The sequence below is a fragment of the Acomys minous genome (assembly GCF_964271855.1).
Source record: "Acomys minous genome assembly, chromosome: 1".
In the NCBI taxonomy this organism is placed as follows: Eukaryota; Metazoa; Chordata; class Mammalia; order Rodentia; family Muridae; genus Acomys; species Acomys minous.
The window spans coordinates 357,203-383,240 of record NC_140483.1 but is presented as its reverse complement, the minus strand read 5'-3'; the positions used below and the strand labels follow the sequence as shown (position 1 = coordinate 383,240).

General features: G+C 40.2%; 1 protein-coding gene across 1 annotated transcript; it reads left to right on the top strand.

Moving 5' to 3' along the window:
* Nucleotides 1-16,251: 16,251 nt before the first annotated feature.
* Nucleotides 16,252-17,187, top strand: LOC311596613 (olfactory receptor 1f45-like; the record flags this gene model as incomplete). Its single annotated transcript, XM_084780230.1, has 1 exon — nucleotides 16,252-17,187. One exon carries the CDS (start codon nucleotides 16,252-16,254, stop codon nucleotides 17,185-17,187), a length of 936 nt encoding a protein of 311 aa, XP_084636356.1.
* Between the last annotated feature and the right edge of the window lie 8,851 nt (nucleotides 17,188-26,038).

Below are 26,038 nucleotides of genomic sequence, written 5' to 3'. Positions count from 1 at the left end.
CTCTAACAGAATTCGAAAGATGGAGGAACAAATCTTGGCAGTAGAACTTGGTAGACTATGGTAGAACTTGAAACAACCATCAAAGAAAATGCTAAATCTGAAAATTTTCTGACAGAAAATATCCAAGAAATCAAGGACAACATGAAAAGATGAAATCTGAGGATAATAGAAATTGAGGAAAGAAAAGATGCCCGGCTCCAAGGCCCAGAAAATATCTTCAATAAAATAATGGAAACTTCCCCAATTTAAAGAAGTAGATGCATATAAACATACAAGAGGCTTATAGAACACCAAATAGAATAGACCAGAAAAGAAAATCCTCCCTCTGGATAATAATCAAAATATAAAATATACAGAATAATGAAAAAATATTAAAAGCCACAAGGGAAAGGGACCAAATAACATATATTGGCAAACCTATCAGAATTACAATCGATTTCTCAGCAGAGACTATATAAACCAGAAGGGTCTGGACAGAAGTCCTTAAAACCCCAAGAGACCACCGGTGCCAGGCAAGACTCCTTTATCCAGCAAAACTTTCAATAACCATCGATGGAGAAAACAAGATATTCCCAGATAAAAACAAATTCAAACAATACCTAACCACAAATCCAGCATTACAGAAGATACTAGACGGAAAATTCCAACCCAAAGTGACAAACTACCACCAAAATTACATGGGCAACAGACAACTTCAATGTTGCAAAAACACAACCACACAAACACTCTACTGCACCAACATCAAAATCAAGGGACTTAACAGTCACCAGACATTTATGTCTCTCAGCATCAATGGTCTCAATTCTCCAATAAAAAGGCACAGACTAGCTGAATGGATGTGTAAACACGACCCAACATTCTTCTGCATCCAAAAACCAAATCTCCACCACAGGGATAGACATTACCTCAGGGTAAAAGGCCGGAAAAAGGTATTTCAAGCAAATGGACTCAGGAAGCAAGCTGGTGTAGCTATTTTAATAGTCTTTAAACAAAAATTAATCAAAAGACATGAGGAAGGACACTTCATACTTATCAAAGGTAGGGTCAACCAAAATGACATCACAATTCTGAACATCTACACTCCCAATACAAGGGAACCCACATTTGTAAAAGAAATATTAACAAATCTTACCCCCACACATTGATAGTGCGAGACTTCAGCACTCTACTTTCACCAAAGGATAGGTCATCGAAACAGAAAATAAATCGAAAAACAATAACATTAATCAATATTATGAATCAAATGGATCTAACAGATATCTACAGAACTTTTCACCCAACAAAAAAGATTATGCCTTCTTCTCAGCACCTCATGGAACCTTCTCTGAAATTGATCATATAGTAGGCCACAAAAAAGCCTCAGCAGATACAAGAAGATTGAAACATTACTTTGTATCCTATCAGATCACTATGGTCTAAGGCTGGACTTCAAGAGCAACAGAAATAACAAAAAGCCTATACACATGCAGAAATTAAACAACTCTCTACTTAATGACACCTGGGTCAGGGAAGAAATAAAGAAACTGAAGACTTCCTAAAAGTCAATGAAAATGAAAGAATAACATACTCAAATTGGCACCACATGGAAAGTGGTGCTAAGAGGAAAATTCATAGCACTAAGTGCCTTTATAAAGAAATTGGAAACATCCCACATAAGCAACTTAATGACAACTCTGGAAGGCCTAGGAAAAAAAGAAGCAGAAACATTCAAGAGAAGTAGACATCTGGAAATAATCAAATTCAGGGATGAAATCAATAAATTAAAAACAAAGAGAACAATTCTCAGAATCAACAAAACCAGGAGCTGGTTCTTTGAGAAAAATCAATAAGATAGACAAACCACAAGCCAAACTAACTAAAAGGCAGAGAGACACTATCCAAATCAACAAAATCAGAAATGAAAAGATAGACATAATGACATGCCGATGCTGCTCCTGTCCAGCAGGAAAGACACCAACACCGGGAATTCTTCTTGCAGCAGTTTTTATTCAGGATCCTGGAGTGACCCCGGGAAAAGCTCCCACAGAACCTTTTATAGTGTGCCTGTCCTATCAGAAACTGCCACGTCACCACTCCTGGTTGGTGCATTCAGATCACACCACCTCACGCCATGCCTTCAGGCATGCGCATAAGGGGCTTGCTCACTGCACACGTGCAAAGGTTTACTCACTGAGCATGCACAAAAGGCTTTCTCACTGCGCATGTGCAAAAGGGGGCGCATTGGGCCGGTGAAGCAGCAGGGGGCGCTGCTATCTGTGGCTCTCCACGATGACAGACACTGAAGAATTACAAAGAATCATAAGATCCTACTTCAAAGGCATATATGCCACAAAATTTGAAAATCTAAGAGAAATGGACAATTTTATTGATCAATTCCACTTATCAAAATCGAATTGAGAACAGATAAACAAACTAAATCGTCCCATTTGTCCTATAGAAATAGAGGCAATCACTGATAATCTCCCAATGAAAAAAAAAAGCCCAGGGCCAGATGGTTTCAGTGCAGAATTCTACCAGACCTTCAAAGAAGAGCTAATACTGACACTATTCAATCTATTACAAAGATAGAAATGGATGGAACATTGCCAAATTCATTCTATGAGGCCACAGTCACTTTAATACCTAAACCTCACAAAGACACAACAAAGAAAGAGAATTTCAGACCAATTTCTCTTATGAACATTGCTGCAAAAATACTCACTAAAATACTTGCAACCAAATACACATCAAAGATATTATTCACCATGACCAGGTAGGCTTCATTCCAGGCATGCAGGGATGGTTTAATATATGGGAATCCATCAATGTAATCCATCATATAAACAAACTGAAAGAGAAAAACCACATGATCATCTCCTTAGATGCAGAAAAAGCATTTGATAAAATCCAACACCCATTCATGTTTAAAGTTTTGGAGAGATCAGGGATACAAGACACATACCTCAATGTAAGAAAGGCTATATAAACTCTATATACAGCAAGCCAATAGCCAACATCAAATTAAATGGAGAGATACTCAAGGAAATTCCTCTAAAACCAGGGACCAAGCAAGGCTGCCCACTCTCTCCATCTCTTCAATATAGTTCTTGACGTTATAGTCAGAGCAATAAGATAACAAAAGGATATCAAGAGGATCCAAATGAGAAAGGAGGAAGTCAAATTATCCCTATTGGCAGATGATATGATAGTGTACATAAGTGACCCCCAAAATTCCACCAGAGAACTCCTACAGTTGATAAACACCTTCAGAAAGCTGGCAGGATACAAAATTAACTTTAAAAAGTCTGTATGATAATTTCTAGTTCAATTGATTTGTCCAAAAATTTTGGAAATTCCTTGTTTTTAATAGCTGAGTAGTATTCCATAGTGTATATGTACCACAGTTTCTTTTTCCATTCTTCAACTGAGGGACACGTAGGCTGTTTCCATGTTCTGGCTATTATGAATAAGGCAGCTATGAACATGGTTGAGCATATGTCCCTGTTGTGTGGTAGGGCATTTTCTGGGTATATTCCAAGGAGTGGAATAGCTGGGTCTTGAGGAAGCCCTATTCCCATTTTTTTCTGAGAAAGCACCAGATACATTTCCAAAGTGGTTGTACTAGTTTGCATTCCCACCAGCAATGAAGGAGTGTTCCTCTCTCCCCACATCCTCGCCAGCATGTGGTGTCAGTTGAGTTATTGATCTTAGCCATTCTGATGGGTGTAAGATGGAATCTCAGTGTCGTTTTGATTTGCATTTCTCTGATGACTAAGGAGGTTGAGCATTTCTTTAAGTGTTTCTCAGCCATTTGATATTCTTCTGTTGAGAATTCTGTTTAGTTTTGAGCCCCATTTCTCAACTGGGTTACTTGGTTTGGTGATGTTTAATTTCTTGTGTTCTTTATATATTCCTACAATACATTTTAAAGACATTGAAAGATCAATTCTCAACTTCATATGGAAAAACAAAAAACCCAGAACAGCTAAAACAATCCTGTACAATAAAAAAGCCTCCAGAGGACTCTCCATATCTAAATCTCAAGCTGTACTGTAGACCAACAGTAACTAAAATAGCATGGTACTGGCATAGAAATAGGCTGGTTGGTCAATGGAATTGAATCAAAGACCCACAAATGAATCCACACACATATGATCACTTGATTTTTCACAAAGAAGCCAAATCTATTTAATGGAAAAAGGATAACACCTTCAACAAATGGTGCTGGTCTAACCAGATGTCTACATGTAGAAACATGCAACTAGACCCATATTTATCACCATGCACAAAACTCGAGTCCAAGTGGATTAAAGACCGCAATATAAAACCAGAGACATTAAATTGGTTAGAAGAAAAAGTGGGGAAGAGCCTGGAATGCATTGGCACAGGAGACAACTTCCTGAACAGAACACCAACAGCCCAGACCTTAAGGTCAACAATTAATAAATGGGACCTCATGAGGCTGAGAAGCTTCTGTAAAGCAGGAGACACTTTCAACAGAACAAAGCAACAGCCTACAGACTGGGAAAAGATCTTCACCAACCCTACATCTGGCAAAGGTCTAATATCCAAAATATATGAAAAACACAAGAAATTAAGCGCCACCAAACCCAATAACTCAATTAAGAAATGGGGCTCAGAACTAAACAGAGAATTCTCAATAGAGGAATACTGAATGCCTGAGAAACACTTAAAGAAGTGCTCAACATCTTTAGTCATCAGAGAATTGCAAATCAAAATGACTCTGAGATTCCATCTTACACTCATAAAAATAGCTAAGATGAAAAACTCAAGTGACACCACATGCTGGTGAGGATGTGGAGAAAGAGGAACACTCCTGCATTTTTGGTGGGAGTGCAAACTTGTACAAACACTTTGGAAATCTATCTGGCACCATCTCAGAAAACTGGGAATAGGGCTACCCCAAGACTCACCTATTCAGCTCCTTGTAATATACCCAGAAGAAGCTCCAGCACACAACAAGAACATATACTCAACTGTGTTCATAGCAGCCTTATTCATAATAGCCAGAACATGGAAACAGCCTAAGTGTCCCTCAGTTGTAGAATGGATAAAGAAACTGTGGTACATTTACACTATGGAATACTACTCAGCTATTAAAAACAAGGAAATTCCAAAATGTGTGGACAATAAATGATCATCCTCAGTGAGTTAACCCAGGAGCAGAAAGGCTCACAGGGTATAGACTCACTTATAATTGGGCACTCCAAAAGGGAGTCCTACTGGGACTCTAGGTAAGAGAGATATAGAAGATAGAAGATAGTGAAATAGGGAAGTAGAAGGACCCAGAGGGTCCTAGAAACCTACAAGAAGAACATCATGATGGGTGGATCAGTGCCCAAGGGGGTCTGGTCAAACTATTGCACTAACCAAGGACAATACAAGTAGTAAACATTGAACCCCTACTCTGATCTATCCAATGGACAGGACAGTCTCCACAGTTATGTGGAGAGCAGGAACTGATTCTGGCATGAACTCTGGTGCCCCATATTTGACCATCTCCCCTTGGTGGTGAGGCCTGATGGCACTCTAAGAAAGAATAAGCAGGCTACCAAGGTGGGACTTGATAGCCTATGACCATATAGTGGGGGAGGAGGTCTCCCTCGGTCTTAGACCTAGGGCAGGGGAATAGAGTGAAAGCAGGAGGGAGGGAGGAAAGGGAGGATACTAGTGAATGGTATAAAAATTTAGTTGTAATCTGAATAAATTAATTAATATTTTTTAAAAGAAGAAAACAAAACAAAACAAAACAAAGGAAAAAATAGACCTAACTTTCAAATTTGTTGTCTAATTTTACGTTATGATGCATCTTTGGTATTCAGCAACCAATATTTGAATTTTCTTTCTTTCTTTTTCCTTTGAGTTTGCTTGTCATTTGTTTTTGGGTGAAGCCACCAGATAAGCACTGATAACTTAGCTGCTCTCAGGAAAGACTATAGTGAACAGAGAAGCAGTGATTACTTAGAGGGCACTTTAGTGTGGAACAAATATTCACATGCTCAGTAAAAAGAAGAGACTCCAGCTATGTTTCTGAGAAGCGTAGTTCACACTTTAGGGTTTGATTTTCATGGGAGGAAAATAAGCAAGCACTCATCAAGGCACATGTCATACTAGGAGGTGTGTGGAAACTCACCAGATTCTTTTTCTTTTTCATTTGGATACATCTGAAAAAATTATTTTTTTCTTTTCCTTTTCCTTTTTTCTTTTTTTTACTTAATTAATTTATTCAAATTAGACATCCAGTTAGACCAGCACTATTTTTGAAGTTGCTACCCTTTTTCCATTGAATAGATTTGGCTTCTTTGTCAAAAATCAAGTGACTATATGTGTGTGGAGTCATTTATGGGTATTTGATTTGATTCCATTGATCAACCTTTCTATTTCTGTGCCTGTAGCATTACTGATGCTCTACAGCACAGCTTGAGATTTAGATATGGAGAGTCCTCTGGAGGATCTTTTATTGTACAGGATTGTTTTAGCTATTCTGGGTTTTTTGTTTGTTTATTTTTCTATATGAAGTTGAGAATTAATTCTTCAATGTCTTTATAAAATTGTGTGGGTATTTTGATAGGGATTGCATTGAATCTATAAATTGCCTTTGGTAAGATGGCCATTTACACTGTTAATTCTCTCAATCTATGAACAAAAGAGATCCTTCCATCTAGTTCAATTATCATAATGAGTGAGTTCACCCAGAAGCAAAAAGAGTTAAATGGTATATACTCACTGATATCGAGACACTAGTCCAAGGGGTATGTCCCCATGAAAAACTTTACCTACCAGGAAAGTGGGTCAGAGGGGAGGACATCCTATTGAGACTTTAGGTGAGAGAAGCCTGGGAGAATGAGGAAATAGAAGGATCCAGAGGGTCCTGGAACACTATAAGAGGAACTGTATGACAGGCGGATCTGGGCCCTGGGGTCCTCCTCAAACTATGGTACCAGCCAAGGAAAATATAGGCAGTAAACTTCAAACCCCTACCCAGACTAGCCAATGGACAGGACATTCTCCATCACTAAGTGGAGAAGGAGATCTGACTTTCACACAAACTCTGGTGCCCCATATTTGACCATGTCCCTTGGATGGGGAGCCTAAGTGTCCCTCAGTAGAAGAATGGATAAAGAAACTGTGGTACATATACACTATGGAATACTATTCAGCTATTAAAAACAAGGAATTCCTGAAATTTGTGGATAAATGGATTGAGCTAGAAATGATCATAATGAGTGAGTTAACCCAGAAGCAGAAAGACTCAAATGGTATATACTCACTTATATCTGCATACTAGCCCAAGGGGCATGTCCCACGAAAGCCTTCACTTACCAGGAAACTGGGACAGAGGGGAGGACATCCTATTGGGATTCTAGATGAGAGGAGCATGGGAGAAAGGCAAAGTAGAAGATCCAGAGGGTCCTAGAAACCTACAAGTAGAACATTATGATAGGCAGATTTGGGCCCAGGGGTCCCGCTCAAACTAAGGCATCAGCCAAGGACAATACAGGTGTTAAACTTTAAACCCCTACCCTGATCTAGCCAATGGACAGAACATTCTCCATAGTTGAGTGGAGAGTGGGGTATGACTTTCACACGAACTCTGGTGCCTCATATTTGACTATGTCCCCTGGAGGGGGAGACCTGGTGGCACTCAGAGGAAGGATAGCAGGTTACCAAGAAGAGACTTGATACCCTATGAGCATATACACGGGGAGGAAATCCCCCTCAGGAACAGCCATAGGGGAGGGGAATAAGGGAAAAATGGGAGGGAGGGAAGAATGGGAGGATACAAGGGATAGGATAACCATTGAGATGTAACAAGAATAAATTAATAAGAAATTAAAAAAATAAGGATAAAAAAGAAAGAAAAGTGCAATTTAAAACTCACACATCAGTTTGAATGGTTATTTTCTGAGGCCAGGAAATATTATGACACATGCACACTATTCGAGCTTTCCTTAGGTAAGAAGGTAGATAAATGACTAGATATATGGTTCCATGAATTTTAAATACCTTTCTGATTTCACATCTGAATCATAAACAAAAATTTATGGGCTGTTTAGTGATTTTATGCTTCAAGTACATCTACAGGCAAATTTCTGATGAAAATTTATTGCAGATTGTCATTAATGAGTAACTCTGGGAACTGACTCTCAAAGGCTAAGAAAGATTTCTTTCATAGGCAAACCTTTTCTGATCCCTAGAGAGCTAATGCAGATAATTTTAGGCCTCTAGATTCCATCATCTCTATATTCATAGATAATCTTAGCAAAGTAAGCAAAGGGCAGAATGATTTTAAGTCTGAAAACATTGGATGGGGTGGATGTTTCCAAGTTCATCACTCATTACTGCACATTAGAGAAGTCAGAAGTGTCTACAAAGGCTGCTTGAATAACAGAGGTGAGGAACACATACAATGGGATGTGAAACCTATTACTCAGCTGAAGTGACTAGCCAGCATGGCATCGCATTAGGCTGCACAAGCAGAAAATTAAATAGACTAGAAAACACAGACAGACCTATGTGTACCTGACCACCTACTTGAGAAGTCAGAAAGTAGGTATGGAATATAGTATTTTATGGAGTATGAACTCACATTTCATACTGGAACATAGAAGGTATAGTATAAGATATCATTTAATTTGTATGTTAGTTTACAAAGTTGCACGTAAACAACCCCATCTAAGAGATAACGTCTTTCACAGTAATATTGCTCCTATGAAGAAATTAAATATATATGCATATATGATACAAACACACATATATTGTGTATATCACATATATGATATCTATCTGAGGAAATACATTTATAATTAAACAGATATAAAATATATATTATGTTTTTTCCTCAAGTATAGATATTTTTTCCAGGGTCACACAAAGAAAGGGTTTGAAGTAAAGACAAAAATTTTCAAGGATTTTTGAGCAAACAAGTAATAACCAAGGACTGTAATTTAAAACTGACATTGATGAGAGTTATTATGGGAAATACAAGCGAAAGGGCTTGTTTTAGGAAGGTTCAAGAAGATAAAACTATTGGATTTGAAAGTAGCTAGTGATTGAAACAGGAGTATTTGGGTGAATATTGCATAAAAAGTGGAAAAATGAGGCAATAGCTCTACAAGCCAAGGGTTCATCACACATTACTATATAGTCCATCTGAAGTTAAGTGTTTAGATGCAATCACAGATGCTGAGCTAGGTCTCAGTTAACCTCAATACTTCATCTTATTTCTTTGAGATCCAATATGATCTACGTGTTTTAGAGGTAAATAGGTTTGAGATGAATATGACAGCAGTGAGAGTGTTTAACTTGGGGAGTGACAGCATGAGAGATACGTCATTGCCTGATGGAGGAAGGATTGTCTAAGAAAGAGCTTAAGAGTAGATGTAACCTCATGTGAAAACAACATCCTAATTCCCAGTACAAAGGGGAAATAGGTAGATGAAAAACTGAGTATTGCAGGTATGACTGACAAAACAATCTGCATTAAAGAAATCCAATACAGCTACCATGGAGAGTCAGCCAAAGGAAACACAGATTCTCGTATCTCACTCCAGTCTCCTAGCCAGAGTCTCTGGGATGGAGTGTGAACCCCTGTAACTTCAGCATCTCCAGGTGAGTGTCAGTTTTGTGAAATTTTGAATTTCTCTCTTTTCATTTAAAAGCACATTCCCAGAAAACTCATGTCTCCTTATTCTGAAGCATTTATCTATTAGGACATCTACATATTGTGAGCGGCTGGAAGTTAATGAACATATAAGGAAAGGTGGGTGCTGTGGTTATACCTACATGAGTCTCTTGTCTTTCAGGTATAGATCCTCACAGTTAGCATAGCCTTTTATATTTTCAGAGCCCTTTATATTATCTCTACTGTACACTATGAAAGACAACCTGAAACAACACAAATCGTAACATCCCCCAACTAGGACTTAATTCCTCACATAGTTTGAGTATAGAATGTGTGCTCCTAAAGCTCCACAAAGACAGGTGTTCTGCTCCCTCCGTCCTTCCCTCCCTCCCTCCCTCCCTCCTTCCCTTCCTTCCTCTTCCTCTCCCCCTCTTTCTTTGATCTTTATAGTTTTCAGAGGATTTATCTACATTTACACCAATTTAAAGACATACATATGTACATTACAAGCTAGAATCTGCATTTGAGAAAAAAAGTATGAGGTTTCTGCTCTTTTGAGTCTGTATCACTTCAATTATTATGATAATTTCAGAACCATTCACTTCCTTGTTAAATTTTCTCATTATTCTTCATCAGTGATTAAAGTCTCATTATGTACATGTAGCATATTTGTTTTAATTGGTAATAGAATCATCGTTCATACAATACATCTTGACATCAGTTTTTCCTTCTTCTAGCTTTAACATCTCCCCCTTGAACACTCCTCTCTCTTTCTCTCCCAGATCCACTCCCCTTCCATTTCCTTTCAGAAAGGATCAGGCCTCTATGATATAACAACTGCACATGGCAATAGAAGATACAAAAGACAGGGAGAAACCACTCCTACTGAGGTAGGACAAGGCAAACCAATAGGAGGAAAAGAGTCTCTTGGGCAGGCAAAAGAGTCAGAAACACACCTGGTCCCACTGTTAGGAGTCCCACAGAAACACCAGGTAACAGCTCTAACATATATTCAGAGGACACGATGCAGATCCATGCAGGTCCTGTGCTCACTGCTTCAGTCTCTTTGAGCCCATATGAACCCTGCTCAGTTAATTCACCAGGCCATGTTCTCTTAGTGTCCTCCAGCCCCTCTCACTTTTGAAAAATTTCCTCCCCCTCTTCCACCATCTACTCCTTTTGGGTGTGATTAGAGTGTTTTGTTCTAGAGCTTCCAGGCAGGCTGCCAAGTTGCTAGCATGAGATGTCTCAATTTTTTATGTAGGCAATTAGTGATGTGAACCTTCCTTATAACACCACTTTCATCATGTCCCGTAAGTTTGGGTATTCTGTGTATGCATTTTCATTGGATTCTAGAGAGTCTTTGCTTTCTTTCTCTTTCTGTCTCAATCCATTTTTCATTCAGTAGAGAGTTGTTAAGTTTGCATGAGCTTGTAGGCTTTCTGGTGTGTTTGTTGTTGTTGATAGCCAGTTTCCATCTATGGTGGTCTGATGGGATTCAGGGAGTTATTTCAATTTTCTTGTATGTATTGAGACTTGTTTTGTGTCCTCTTTTTAAACGATACTTTATTGTAAAGTACATGGTGTGTGTGTGTGTGTGTGTGTGTGTGTGTGTGTGTGTGTGTGAATGTGTGAGTGTGTGTGTGTGTGTGTGTGTGTGTGTGTGCAACTGTACACATGAGTGTAGAGTACCTGTAGAGACCCCAAAAGAGTTTTGGATACCTTGGAATTAGATATGGATGTGAGGAGCCAAACTCAGGTCTCTTGGAAAAGCAGCAATGCTCTTAAGTATTGTGCTATCTCTGTAGCTCCAAACACATCTCTCTAAGTTATATCACCCAAGGATATCTTTCTTTTCTATCTACATGTTACATAGACAAATGACCTCATTATGGGAAGCAATTGATGAGCAAGAATACTTTTCTTTCTCTCCTGCTAGAAGTAGAGTTGTAGCCATTACATCAACACAATGGATTCCTTACTTTATCGACATCGTTTTTCCATTCTTCTCATAAGAGAAAGAGTAAAAACATAATTAAGTAGAAAATACAGTGAAGCAAAAAAATGAATGCTGAGGTCTGAAGAAAAGGGGAATCACAAAAAAAAGAAAGAAGGAAAGAAAGAAAGAAAGAATAGAAACAAGATAAAAGGGACAAAGTGTTGAAGAAGACTCTGTCAGCTCACTTCTTACTAGTGCATACTACATTTTTCTCCACATTTTAAAAATATTATTTCACTTCCTTGGTGGGTTTTCAAAGCCATAATTTTTTTGGAACAGAGTCACATTTTTCTTATTCTGACTCTCCATGACCAGGTCATATGGAAGCAACTTCCAGATGACCATCTTATTCTGAAGACCAGTAATAAGCCTTACAATAGGCATGTACTCTTTGACCTTTTAAACAGAAACTATACCTTCTACTCTCAGGAACTTCACTATTTATCCAAGAACAGAAAGCTTATGTATCACAGAAACCAGAGAACCTCCTCAGACAATATCAACATAAGCTCCAGATCACCCTGTCTATATTTCTAAGAAGAAATAAGAAAATAAAATGCAAAGCATTTAATAGTAGTTGAATTATGGGGAAGAAGATAAAAATTACAGCATACTCTTGAAGCCCTGGAAAAACAAGGAAGAATTATCAGGTGAGAAAAAAAATGGTGCTTAGTGCTAATAAGAGTGCGTGATGTCAGGAGTGACAATTAGTGCAACTTTGGATGGCCAAGCAGAAAGAAAAGACTGCCTTCCTAGGGGTGGACCAGGTAGGCAAAGGCATACTTAGGACTTCCCAGTCACCGGGCACAGTAGAGTATTATATAATTAATAAGAAATAAGAGAAACTAGACGGTCAAAAGGTTTGCAGCTTAGAGTACAATGAGTGCAGCTGCTATATTGTTGATGCAAGAAGCTTTGGTTGAGTTGATAAGACAATGTCCAGTTAATATAATAAAAGAGAAAGTGAGCAGTAGACTGAAATGAGGAAAATTTTGTGGAGAACGTTTTAATACTTTTTAGATACCACAGAATAAAAGAAATGAACATGAGTCTTTTCAAGTCACAAGAGTAGGACAATGACTGGAGAAAAGGTGTTTTTCCCCCCTGAAATCCTAAAGTGAAAATGAACCACAGAAGGAAACAGTGCAGTGACCTTGTCTGCTTCCAATCTCTGCTAGCAATTTATCCTTTTCATGATAGGCAGTTGCTGCTTTTTAAAAAGTTTACAAGCATTAGGCATACTTTGAGAGGAAAATTCTTCTCTGCTCTATCACAATATGTCTCATTTCCTTGTGAAAGAGGCAAATACTAACTTAAAACCTTACTAAACCTGTCTGTCAATTTATCATGTATGTATGTATGTATGTATGTATGTATGTACGTACGTACGTACGTACGTACGTACGTACGTACGTATGTATGTATGTATGTATCTATCTATCTATCTATCTATTATCTATCTATGTATTATCTATCTATCTATCTATTTATCTATTTATCTATCTAGTGTAACATCCTCCATATCACATCTGTGGTAGTCTATGAAGGCTCAGGGTAGATCTTCCAATCAAAAAAACATAAGAAAACTTCTCAGGGAAAAACTGAGTGTGCAAGTATAAACCCCATGGCTTGTATTATCTCTCAGGGTCATATCAGAGATCAATGAGGTGGTCAGATGGTGGAAATCGAGTCCGACAGTGGTGGAACTTTTCTTTCTCAATTGCATTAGGTAAAGAGGTAATGATTAGAATGATTAGACATTAGTGGCTTAAGAATCTCAGACACAAACTTCCCACATCTTTCAGTGTGTTACTGTCTGATGTCTCAGACTCCACCATAAGGGGTTCTATCTTTTCCTTGACCTTGATCCAAAATAAATGCTTTTTATTACTTAGTTTGTAATATTATTCTAGGAACAGAAACTGACCAAGACAGAAAATTCATGCCTAGAAATGTTACTGTTGCTGATACATTGAATCTGGACAGTGAGTCATGATGGGGCTGATGAGGCATCCCCAAATCAAAATATTCAGACCCTTAGAAGCAACACCAGGATTTATACAGTTTCATTAAGTATAATTATCCAGGTGACTTCTTTTAAGCAAATAAGTCGCATGGTCTTATTCTTTTGAAGGAACAATCTTGGCAGCACTGTGAACAATATATTAGATGAGGCAACAGTGGCCATGGCAAGTCACTCAGGAACACAGCAGTATTCTCCTCAGTCATTTGGAGCTGTAAGCAGAGGGGCAACTCTGTGGATGGACAGGAGCATGGTGGCATATGTGTTTAGTGCCAGCACTTGGGAGGCAGAAGCAGAAAGACCTCTGTGAGTTTGAGTCCCATTTGTCTACAAAGTTAGTCCAGGACAGACAGGAGCACAAGAGAAACCCTGTCTTGAAACACCAAAAACAACAACAACAACAACAACGAAAACAAAGACAAAAACAAAAACAACTTCAACTCAATGCAAAACCCTAAGTGCTGCCTCTGCCTTGGAAGGAATCATAGTTACAAGATTCAGAGGAAAGTGATTGTTCTTTCAGGTAACACGATGTTCAAATAGTAAAGCTTCTGCCTACAGTTGCTGGAAGCCACTGCCTACCCACAAATGGTTTTTATGTCTCCCTAGGGAGCCATTTGTAATGAACACTGAGTCCTTTTTCTTAAGTATTTCTTTATTTTTAACATATACATTTATATTATTACACATATATACAATAAACTACCTATAGCAAGAAGAACCAGGACACAATCAGTAATTATATAAATGTTACATTCATAGTGTTTTGGCTATTTGTATTTGCAAGCCTTGAAGAAAACATCTTTCCTATCTTGGTGCATCTAAAATTCTGAATGTAAATCAATATCTATTATATCTTGTCATTATCAACTTAAAACATCTATTTATACCTAAAAACATCTTAACCCCTAAAAATGAAGTTTAATTGTAAAACTAAACTATCTGGTCTTCAACACAATCAGAGGCTTGAGACAGAATAAAATTGATTACCTGAGTATACCAGGAGTGAAGGTTAGTAGCTTTCTAAATGAGACAGTTTGTTACCTGAACACTTACCCAAAATTATAACGTTGGAGCATCATCTTCAGCCTTCTGACCCAATATATCTGACAGACATATTTGTGAGTCAGAAACTATTTAGGACTTGCTTACCCTGTCTTGGCAGAGTTTGGCCATTGACTCTTCCGGCTTCCAAGCTTGCCCTTTTTTAGTCAGAATTCTTTCTGTGGTAGAAACAAGGACTTTTTTCCTGGTGGCTTCTTTGCCACATTTGAAGCCATCTCCATAAGGAGGTTATTTGTTGCTCATCATCCTCTTTGAGATAGGCTAAGTGTTGCCAGTAGTTAACCTGTCTCATTGTCAGTGAATCTTTAAAATAATAAAAACATTTAAAATGCCATATTCTGTAGGTCTCTGGGGTTTTTGAAGACCTTATCTAACTATTTTATCTTATCTTTCTATAGAATCATGTCTATCTGTTGCACCTAAGATGTATATTTTTGTAATAAAAATAGACCAGTAATTGATATGACCATGATTTGATCAACTAACAATTAACTTGTATAACATTTATCTTACACAGGCTGAAATAGCACTTTCAAAGTATTGGAAATAAACCTTGTATTATAGTTGAGTTATATAAGTAAAATACTTCATATTAGAGTAGAAATATTTATAATGTGTGAAGAATAATCTTACACTTGAATTCTATACCACTGTATCTAAAATTAAACTTATTTTGCATCTATATATGAAATTCTATATCAGTGAACTAAAAATAATCTTAAGAGTCACATTTAAGGCATTAATTTGAGGAGTAGGTTCACTAATCTACTTTTTGTTTTATCTTCTCTATATATGTCTATATTTCCCATTCTTTCTTTTCAACCCCTACCTCCAAACCTAAGAATGGACGATAAAGGAAAAGAGAGAAGTCTCTGAGCCCAACATTGTTTTATCTCTAAAGAAGACCAATAATAACTTATAACCAACTCCCATTGAAAATAACCCTCTCTAGCCCAAGAAAGCAACCAAAAACCTGGCCTACCCCCTTATAAGAAATAGGGCATCATTCTCTTATGGTTTCTTCTGGATGATTTGGGATGAATAATACCTTTGTAGGGGACCAAGTAAAATTGGGGAAATGGTTAAACAAGCTAGGAATAGCAGTTGTAGTCCAGTTTCTAGATGTTGAGAAATTCCAGGCTTAATTGGAGTCCTCTGTCACACAGGCTGAAATGCTGGACCAATTGGGATTGGAAGCTTTCTTTGAAGGTGTCCTGGGAGCTGTCCTATTCTGATGAGGAACAGCAACTGAAGCACTTGGTTCTGGAACATGAAGGATGCAGGATGTCAGTGTCCAGAATGCTGAGAAGAATGAATCTTGTCAGGTCTGATCCAATGTCAGTGTCCTGTTCTTTTGTTCTGAAAATATTTCTCAGAACAGCTCTGAGTCTTGTCCCTCCTTTTGCTATTCCAGTTTCCATCACTCAATAAGTGCTGTGAGGGAGACCCACTGCCAAGGGACCAGGCCTGGGTTGATACCCATTCTTGCCTGTGTGAATTGTCTTTGCACCAATTTCTTCTTGAAGCAGAAGACCAAGGATGAACTGTAGTCAGGCTCCTGGCTTTATCCTCTTGGGACTGTCCAGTGACCCAGAAAAATGGCAGCCTCTCTTCAGCATCTTCCTAGCTCTCTACTTGCTGGGCCTCCTAGGAAACCTGCTACTTCTGCTAGCTATTGCAGCTGATGTCCACCTCCACACCCCCATGTATTTCTTCCTCAGTCAGCTCTCCTTTGTGGACCTTTGCTTCATTACCACCACAGCCCCTAAAATGCTGGAAGCTTTGTGGACTGGAGATGGATCAATCTCATTCTCTGGATGTCTGACTCAGTTGTACTTCTTTGCTGTTTTTGCAGACATGGACAACCTGCTTCTGGCCGTCATGGCTATTGACTGCTATGCTGCTATCTGCCACCCTCTGCACTACCTACTTCTAATGACTTCTTGTAGATGTAAAGTTCTGGCCAGTGGGTTGTGGGGAGTAGCTCATTGTGTGTCTCTGGCCCATACCTTGTTACTCTCCAAGTTATCTTTTCATACCAATGAAGAGATTCCTCATTTTTTCTGTGACTTTGGGCCTCTTTTATGGCTTTCTTGCTCTGATGTCCACCTCAATGAGGGCCTGATGATGGCATTGGCTGGGCTTTTAGGAATCAGTGCACTTGTCTGCATTGTAAGTTCTTATGGTTATATTTTCTATGCGGTGTCTAGGGTTCCATCTACACAGGGGAAAAGGAAGGCCCTGGCCACATACAGTTCCCACCTTTCTGTGGTCCTACTATTCTACAGCACAGTCTTTGCCACCTACCTGAAGCCTCCATCTAGTTCTCACTCCTCTGGGGAGGTAGTAGCTGCTGTCATGTATACCCTGGTAACTCCCACTCTGAACCCCTTCATTTATAGTCTGAGAAATAAGGATGTTAAGAGTTCATTGAGAAGGATCCTTAACATAGAGAAGTCTCAGGACAAAGTATAGGCCTAAGTTTGTGTAGTTTAAATTCTGTTTTCCTGCCCAAAATTGTGTAAACTCTGCTCCTCAAATGTTCCTCTGATATGTTAATAAAGCAGTTTACAGCCAATTGCTAAGCTGGAGAAAGAATAGGGATGGACTTCCTGCCAGCCAGAGGAGAAGAGTTAGGAGGGGTTTCAGCCATGGGTAGAGGTCAAAGGAAGATCAGGAGGAAGGAGCCAGAGCTGAGGAATGTTACAAAGTGCAAGTACTGCTGGAATATTTTCTCAGAGTAAAACAAAATAGTATAGAGGGTTAAGAATAGACTTAAAATTCTCAAGACTGTGTAGTGGAGCCTTGTATTATAAAAGAGTCCCAATTATTCGTGTGATAGCTGGGTTAATAAATAAACTAAGAGAAACAAACATTGTTTCATAAATATAGCTTCAAGAACTAAGGATCTATGTTGAGGTCTTTAATCCACTTGGATTTGAGTTTTGTACAAGGTGACAAATATGGGTCCAGTTGCATTTTTTTACACATAGACATCCAGTTAGACCAGCACCATTTGTTGAAGATGCTATCCCTTTTCCATTGAATGGATTTGGCTTCTTTGTCAAAAATCAAATGACCATATGTGTGTGGATTCATATCTGGGTCTTCGATTCGATTCCACTGATCAACCAGCCTGTTGCTGTGCCAGTACCATAATTACTATTGCTTTATAGTACAGTTTGAGATCAGGTATGGAGATTCCTCCAGAGCACCTTTTATTGTACAAGATTGTTTTAGCTATTCTGGGTTTTTTGTTTTTCCATACGAAGTTCAGAATTGAACTTTCAATGTCTTTAAAAAATTGTGTAGGTATTTTGATAGGGATTGCATTGAATCTGTAGATTGCTTTTGGTAGGATGGCCATTTTTATTATGTTAATTCTCCCTATCCATGAGCAAGGTAGATCCTTCCATCTTCTCATGTCATCTTCAATCTCTTTCTTTAGGGTTTTGAAATTTTTTTCAAACAGGTCCTTCACTTGTTTAGTAAGAGTAACTCCTAAGTACTTTATATTACTTGTGGCTAATGAGAAGGGTGTAGTTTTCCTAATTTCTTCCTCTGCAAGCTTGTCATTTGTGTATAGGAAGGCTACAGACTTTTTTGAGTTTGGAATATACCCAGAAGATGCTCCAGCACACAACAAGAAAATTTGCTCAACCATGTTCATAGCAGCCTTATTCATAATAGCCAGAACATGGAAACAGCCTAAGTGTCCCTCAATAGAAGAATGGATAAAGAAACTGTGGTACATATACACTATGGAATACTATTCAGCTATTAAAAACAAGGAATTCCCGAAATTTGTGGATAAATGGATTGAGCTAGAAATGATCATAATGAGTGAGTTAACTCAGAAGCAGAAAGACTCAAATGGTATATACTCACTTATATCTGCATATTAGCCCAACGGGCATGTCCCACGAAAGCCTTCACTTACCAGGAAACAGAGACAGAGGAGAGGACATTCTAGTGGGACTCTAGATGTGAGATTCATGGGAGAAAGGCAAAGTAGAAGGACCCAGAGGGTCCTAGAAGCCTACAAATAGAACATTATGATAGGCAGATTTGGGCACAGGGGTCCCACTCAAACTAGGCACCAGACAAGGACAATACAGGTGGTAAACCTTAAACCCCTACCCAGATCTAGACAATGGACAGAACACTCACCACAGTAGAGTGGAGAGTGGGATATTACTTTCTCACACACTCTGGTGCCTCACCTCTGACCATATCCCCTGGACGGGGAGACCTGATGGCACTCAGAGGAAGGACAGCAGGTTACCAAGAAGAGACTTGATACCCTATGATCATATAGAGGGGAAGGTAATCCCCCTCAGGAACTGTCATAGGGGAGGGGAATAAGGGGAAAATGGGAGGGAGGGAAGAATGGGAGGATACAAGGGATGGGATAACCATTGAGATGTAACAAGAATAAATTAAAAAAAAAACTAAGGATCATTACTCAGATGGGACCATGCTTCACATCACTACCACATGCAATATAAGTCAGTAACACCATGTCTCATGGTACTACATGGCTGCTATGGCTCATCTTCCTTGTTGACTTCACTAGATTTAGAATCATCCAGAACACACACCTCTGGGCATGTCTGTCTCTGGAGAGATCTCATTGAGGAAGAAAAATCTGTCTTGAATGTGGGTGGCAATCCTTAGAATGCTCCTGGCCTGACTCAAAAAGGAAAAGGAAACCCTTAGCTCATTTTCACTATTCACCTGTCTTTGCTTGTTGAGCACAGATGCAATGTGACCCACCACCCCTCCTCTTGCCGTGCCTTTCTCATCCTTATGTATTGTGTTCTTCAAGCCATGTGTAAAATGAAACTTTCATTCCTAAATAGCTTCAGCCATGTATTTTGCCACAGTAAGAAGTAACAAATACAGTGACTTATTGGAAATAACACTGTGCTGGGTTTGATATTCTTTAATTTGTCTTGTTTTCTTGTATTCCTCAAACATGACTATCCATTGCAATCACTACAGTCATTTGATATTTGTTAGAATTTCTACCAGTGGCTTAGTAACAACAGCTCCCTGATACCCTCTTAGGCTTTACAGTGTCTCCTATCCTGGAGATCTAGTAAATTTAAGTATCTCTGTCTTTTTCTGTTTCCATCTTCCAGCTGAAACTGGATGTCACTGACTAATCATGCTAAAGGGAGCTTTATAATTTAGAGAAGTTACACCATAAATAAGATAAAATGAAATAAAAAATTGCATCCATCATCTAAGATAGTTGACTAATGGTCTTCCCAGAGAGGAAGCATGGACAATTCCACCTAAGACCTGGAATCCACAGATGAAAAGGATGACTCAGGCTACCCCTTTGCTTACCTGAGCCCTTCCTCTTGTACACCACAGAAGCTGTGAGCACAGATCCTAGCAATTATAGCCATGAAGAGAATAGAGGATTTAAGGGACCTCCTGGGGAAGAAGTGGAGTGTGAGTTCCTTAATCCCCAGTTAACTCTCAATCCTGATCTGACCTGCACTCCTACTTTCCCTTACTCTGTTGTCCCTACCGTCCTTACCCCATTTCAGGGCAAGGGTTTCTGTTAGCCCCTCATGTTGCACATGGCATGTGTATGTCAGCTCCTCTGCAGAAGGCACCACCACAGTTGCCCACTTCTGGAAGGTTCTGTCCCCTGCAGGCTTAGTCTCCACAAGCTCCATGTCCTGAGTCCAGTCTTCCCTGGCTGGCTTCCAGACAGGGTGATGTCAGCAGGGAGAAGCCCAGGGCCCAGCACCTCAGGATGACATTACCTCAGGTCTAGGGTGATGGGTCACATGTGTCTTTGGTGGGTCTGAGGGGAAGAGTTAGAAAATTCAAGCATTTGGGCATCTTGGGGGACTCCTTGGGGCTCATGTGAGCACCCTTGGAATGGACAAAATCAGGGTAAGGAGGGGTGCAAGCACTATATGGGAGCCTAGATCCAGGTATCTAGCATGATCTATTCCTTGGCATGTTCTTGGGTGTGCTGGATAGTTTTATGTCGACTTGAAACAAGCTGAAGTCATCTGAGAGGAGGGAACCTCAGCTACAAAAATGCCGCCATAAGATCTGGCTGTAGGTAATTATCTTAATTGCTGGTTGATGCTGGAGGGCCCATCCCACTGTGGGTGGGGCCACCCCTGTGCTGGTGGTCCTGGGTTCTTAAGACAGCTGGCTGAGCAAGCCAGTAAGCAGCACCCCTCCATGGCCTGTGCATCAGCTCTAGTCTCCAGATCCCTGCCCTGTTTGATTTCCTGTTATGACTTCCTTACATGATGAACAGTCCTGGAAGTGTAAGCTGAATAAACCTTTTTCTCCCCAACTTGCTTTTGGTCATGATGTTTCTTTGCAGCAATAGAAGCACTAACTAGGACAGTGAGACAGTACCAAGTAGGAGACACCAAATTTCCCACCTCTGGCCTTGATTGGGCTGAGCTGAGAGAGTGAGTCAGCGTCAGTGGAGTTTGATCTCCAAAGACACTGGGAGTGGGTAGAGAACCATGCTTGAGAGAGGTCATGGTTCTCAATGGGATGCAGACTGAATCGAACTTCTTGATTGTTTATTTCAGGGATGTTTCCTTCTTCCATCCTAGGACAGATTGAACTGTTCTGAAAGAAGGGTGAGCTGTGGGAAGAGTCACTGTCTGCTGCCAGATCAGGAAAGCCAGCAGCACTCTTCCTCCTATTGATGCAGAAGTCCAGCTGATCCCTGATTTCATCCCGCTCCAGACAACAAGATCCTCACTTCTAGGTTTGAGGAGATATCCTTGCCTATGGAACTTGGTTGTTGTTTATACCTGCTAGCTGCAGAGTCCCCTTCCCATTCTGCAGGAATCTGCGAAGCAGCTAGGGGCACTCTCCTTCTCCGTAGGCCTTGAAGTAGTCCACTGCACCATTGGACTCTAACTTGTGCCTTGAGATCTGCGCCATCACATCCCCTGTGGTCCAGGGTGAAGGAAGCTGAGCCATCATAGGCAGACTGATAGTATGCGACAAGAAGGCATGCGTCAGGCCCCACATCACAGCTAATCATCCACTGGAGAATGTGAGAGCCTGGCCACAATCAGCTGTCAGCCTGGGCCGTCCAACTACTCTCCGCTCACCTGCAGGATTTGGACCAGCTTCAGGGTATCTGAGGGCTCTGAAGCCTACCTCCGTACCTCGAACCTGGGACCTAGGGCAACTCGGGCTCCTCAGTGGAGAAGTGTAGGAAGGAGTTGTGGCCTCTGACCCAGGCCTGGGGTCACTCACCTTCTCCACTCTGGCCCTTTGTACAATGACTCCGAGTTTCAGCTCCTCCCAATACTCCCGGTCCTTCCTCCTCCACCCATGGTACATGTGGCTCCATCCCAGGAATCTCCACATTGCTATCACAGCGTTGAAACTACACGTCGTCGATGTAGTGACAGAGATGTGCTGCACCTCCTCAGGGCCCTGCCATGACAGGGTGGTGTGGAAATAGCACAGCGATTGTGAGCTTTGGAGCAGCGCAGGGTGAGATCATGACCCTTACCAGAGAACCTGCAGGTGCGTGAGGTGTGGGGTGAGTGGGCGTGGATGAAGGTGGGAGCTCAAGACTGGGTGGAGAAGAGCCCTTGCTCCTTCACTAGAGGTTGTTTCCTTTCCGACTCCCCTCCCTCAACTCAGCTGATTGGGTTCTCTAGGTACCCACCGCCCAGTTGTAATGGGGACTGGGTAAGTGTCCATCAGTGTCCATGTAAAAGTCCTAGACAAAGGTTGAGTTATGGAGAAGTGAATGGGGAGACCATCCAATGTGGGGTTTCTCCCTCCCTTGACTTTCGCTAGACAAGGCATTTCAGCTACAGAAAAGCGATCTGAAGGCAGGCAGCAGTTTCAGAGCCAGCCCCTACTCCCATTGTTATGGGACCTACATGATGATCAGGCTGTACACGTTACATGTGTGTAGAGGGGCTAGGTCTGGCCCATGTAAGCTGTTTGGTTGGTGGTTCAGTCTTTATGAGTCCTTATCGGGCCAGGTTAGTTGACTCTGTAGGTCTTCTTGTGGTGTCCTTGACCTCTCCAGCTCCCTCCATCCTTCCTCCCACTTTCCCACAAAACTCCCAGAGCTTGGCCTATTGTTTCCATCAGTTGCTGGATGAAGCCTCTCAAGAAAGTTATGCTTGGCTTCTGTCTTCAAGCACAGTAGAGTATCATTAATAGTGACAGAGGCCTGCTTTCTCCTGTGGGGTGAGTCTCTAATTGGGGCAGTCTTTGGTTTCCCATTCGCTCCATCTCTATACCATCTCTATCCCTACATTTCTCATAGGCAGGAAAAGTTTTGGGTCGAAGGTTTTACGGATGTGTTGGTGTCCCTTCCCTCCAATGGATGTCCTGCTTGGGTACAGAACATGACAACTTTGGGTTCCATATCCCCACTGTTAGGAGTTTTGGCTAAGGTTATCCCCATAGACTCCTGGAGACCTCCCCTTGTCCCAGAAATGCTCCCCTATCCATCTCTGATCTCTCTCCTGGTCCTCCCCATCCTTTCCCCTCCTCTCCTGCTCTCCCTACACCTGATCCTCACCCCCATTTCCCTCCCACCCCCTTTTTCACACCACTCTCGCTCTCTACCTCATCTACTTCAGATGTCTATTTTATTTTTTCTTCTGAATGAGATTCAGGGATCCTCCCTTGGACCCTCCATGGCTTGTTTGGGTGTGTGTATTGCAGCATGGTTGTCCCATGCATAATGGCTAATGTCACCTATAAATGAGTACATGCTATGCATGTCTTTCTGGGTCTGTATCACTCAGGATGACCTTTTCTAGTTCCATCCATTTGCCTGCAAATTTCATGATGTCTGTGTTTTTAATCACTTTGTAGTATTCCATTGAGTAAAATGTACCACATGTTTGTATCCATTTTTCAGTTGAGGGACACCTAGGTTGTTAGGTTGTTTGAAGTATTTCAATAGGTCCACTTGCCACTTCTGCCAAGTGCTATATAAACAACAGTACCCACAGGCAAATTAGCCAAGCTCACTCCCATGGTTGATCATAAATGAACAACAGTGTCTGCAGAATGCAGCCTAAAGCTCATCTTTCTAATTTGCAGTGTATTATTCTTAGTTTTGTGACTTTTTGCATTTACTAGATGCTAGGCTTCTCAAGGAATGCTGTGAGGTCATCTCACCTTTGATATTATTACCACCCTGTTCTCCCTCATAATTGGCAAAATTTTATTATTTTTTTAATTTCAGTGAAACGATTTGACTAGAAAAAAAGCAAAGAAATAAATTGATACTTATGGGAAAAGAAATTTGGACAGAGCAAATCCTTGGAGAGAATACTCCAAGATGCTAATGCCCCAGACACTGCTGGGGAAGTATGAGAGGGTTCATCCTGGATCCCTCTGTCAGAACGGAAGGTGAGATCTGTTGAGATTTTAAATATTGTAATTACAGATAAGTTCTTACATCCATTCTAAAGTATGTCCAGCAGCTTAGACTAAAGGCCAGTTGTTATACTGGCAGAAAATTCCTCTCATTTCCCCTCTTTCTCTTTCCTTCTTTCCTTCCTTCTTCCTTGTTTTCTCAGACAAGGTGTCATATAGCCCAAGCTAGTGAGAAAATCACTTTGCGGCCCAGCTGAACTCTTTGAATTCTCTATCCCCTCCCTACTGAGGGCTTGGCTTATGGGCAATGTGCCTTCAGATGGACTGCTAGGGTCACTTGTTTTCTGATGAAAGGAAGTTCAGATCATGGGTGAGTGAGGTTAACTGAGGACCATCTCTGACTACAGTGCATGAAAACCATAGCATGTTTCAGATCCTAGGTAGGCTGTGTGACCACGCATAGGATATGTTGTACATATATGTCAGAGTGTGGATCGTGTGGTAGAGGTGGGCATGTGTGTTCATGTAAGGATGAGCGAGGGTATAAGGAGAGAGAGAGAGAGAGAGAGAGAGAGAGAGAGAGAGAGAGAGAGAGAGAGAGAACAAAGAATTAGAGGTTTAATCTCTTGGTGTCTGTCAAAGTTGAGATGTGTGTGTTCAAGTGTTGGTAAGAGGCTGGTTTGTATTGGGTGTTAAATAAATGCATGACTCTATGGGAGTGTTTTCAGTGGAAGGGGGATGGTTCTATTATCAGGAAAAAATGAAAATACTTAGCAAAGTATAATAGGATATACCTTTTACATTATTTCATGTGTGTAACCCTAAATCCTTGACCATGTGCTCAGTTAATATGTCCTTCTGTTCTGTTTATGAGTCTTGAGATTCCTTGTCATCAACAGTTATATATATTCAATCCAGGATGTAGATAATTTGTGTGTTCTGATGTGTGTTGTTTTCATGTGCACTGGTTTTTTTTTTCAGTTTAGCATCACAGCCAGGGGAATCTTGTGGATAAAGTGTAGATGCAAACTCTTTTTTTGTCCTATTTTTAATGTTTCTTTTTAAACATATATATTTATATTAATAGACATGAATAAAATAAACTACATACAGCTGGAAGAACCATGAGAAAATCAAGAATTATATAAATGTTACATTCATAGTAATCTGGCTACTTGTATTTGGCAAACTTGAAGTAAACTTTCCTATCTTGCTGGGTCTAAATTTCTGACTGAAAATCAATATCTATCATATCTCATCTCTATTAACTTAAAACAGCTATCTTAATCTAAAAACATCTTAACCCCTAAGCAACTAAGCTTAATGTAAGACTAAACAGTCTGGTCTTCAACCCCATCAGAGACTTGAGAAGGATCAAAACTTAGGTACTGGAGTGAACTGGAAGTGCAGGTTAGCAGCTTCCAAAATGAAAAAAAAAAAGATGGAGACAGTTTACTGCCTGAACAGTCATCCTACACTCTCTATAACATTGGAGCATCATATTTGGCCTTCTAGCCCAATATATCTGACAGACATATTTGTGAGGCAGGAATTACTGAGGACTTGTTTATCCTGTCTTGGCAGAGTTTGGCCTTTGACTCTGCCTGAATCTAAGTTTGCCCATTTGTAGACAGAATTATGTCTGTCGCAGAAATGAGGACATTTTTCCTTAGTGGCTTGTTTGCTACATTTGAAGCCAACTCCATAAAGAAATTCTCTGATGCTCATCATCTTCTTTGAGGCAGGATGTTATTAGTGGTTTATACAGAGAGAAAACTAGGTTGGACTCAGGGTTGTCTCTTTTTTCCTTTATCTTTCTTTTGTAGGTAAGAGATAGGAGCTGAAAAGAAGGAAATGGGGATATAGTAATATAGAGGGAGAATACAACAAAAGGCAGATTATTTAATCTACTCATCTCAAGGCCTTAACTGTTACTCACAAATAAGGTTACTTTTAATTC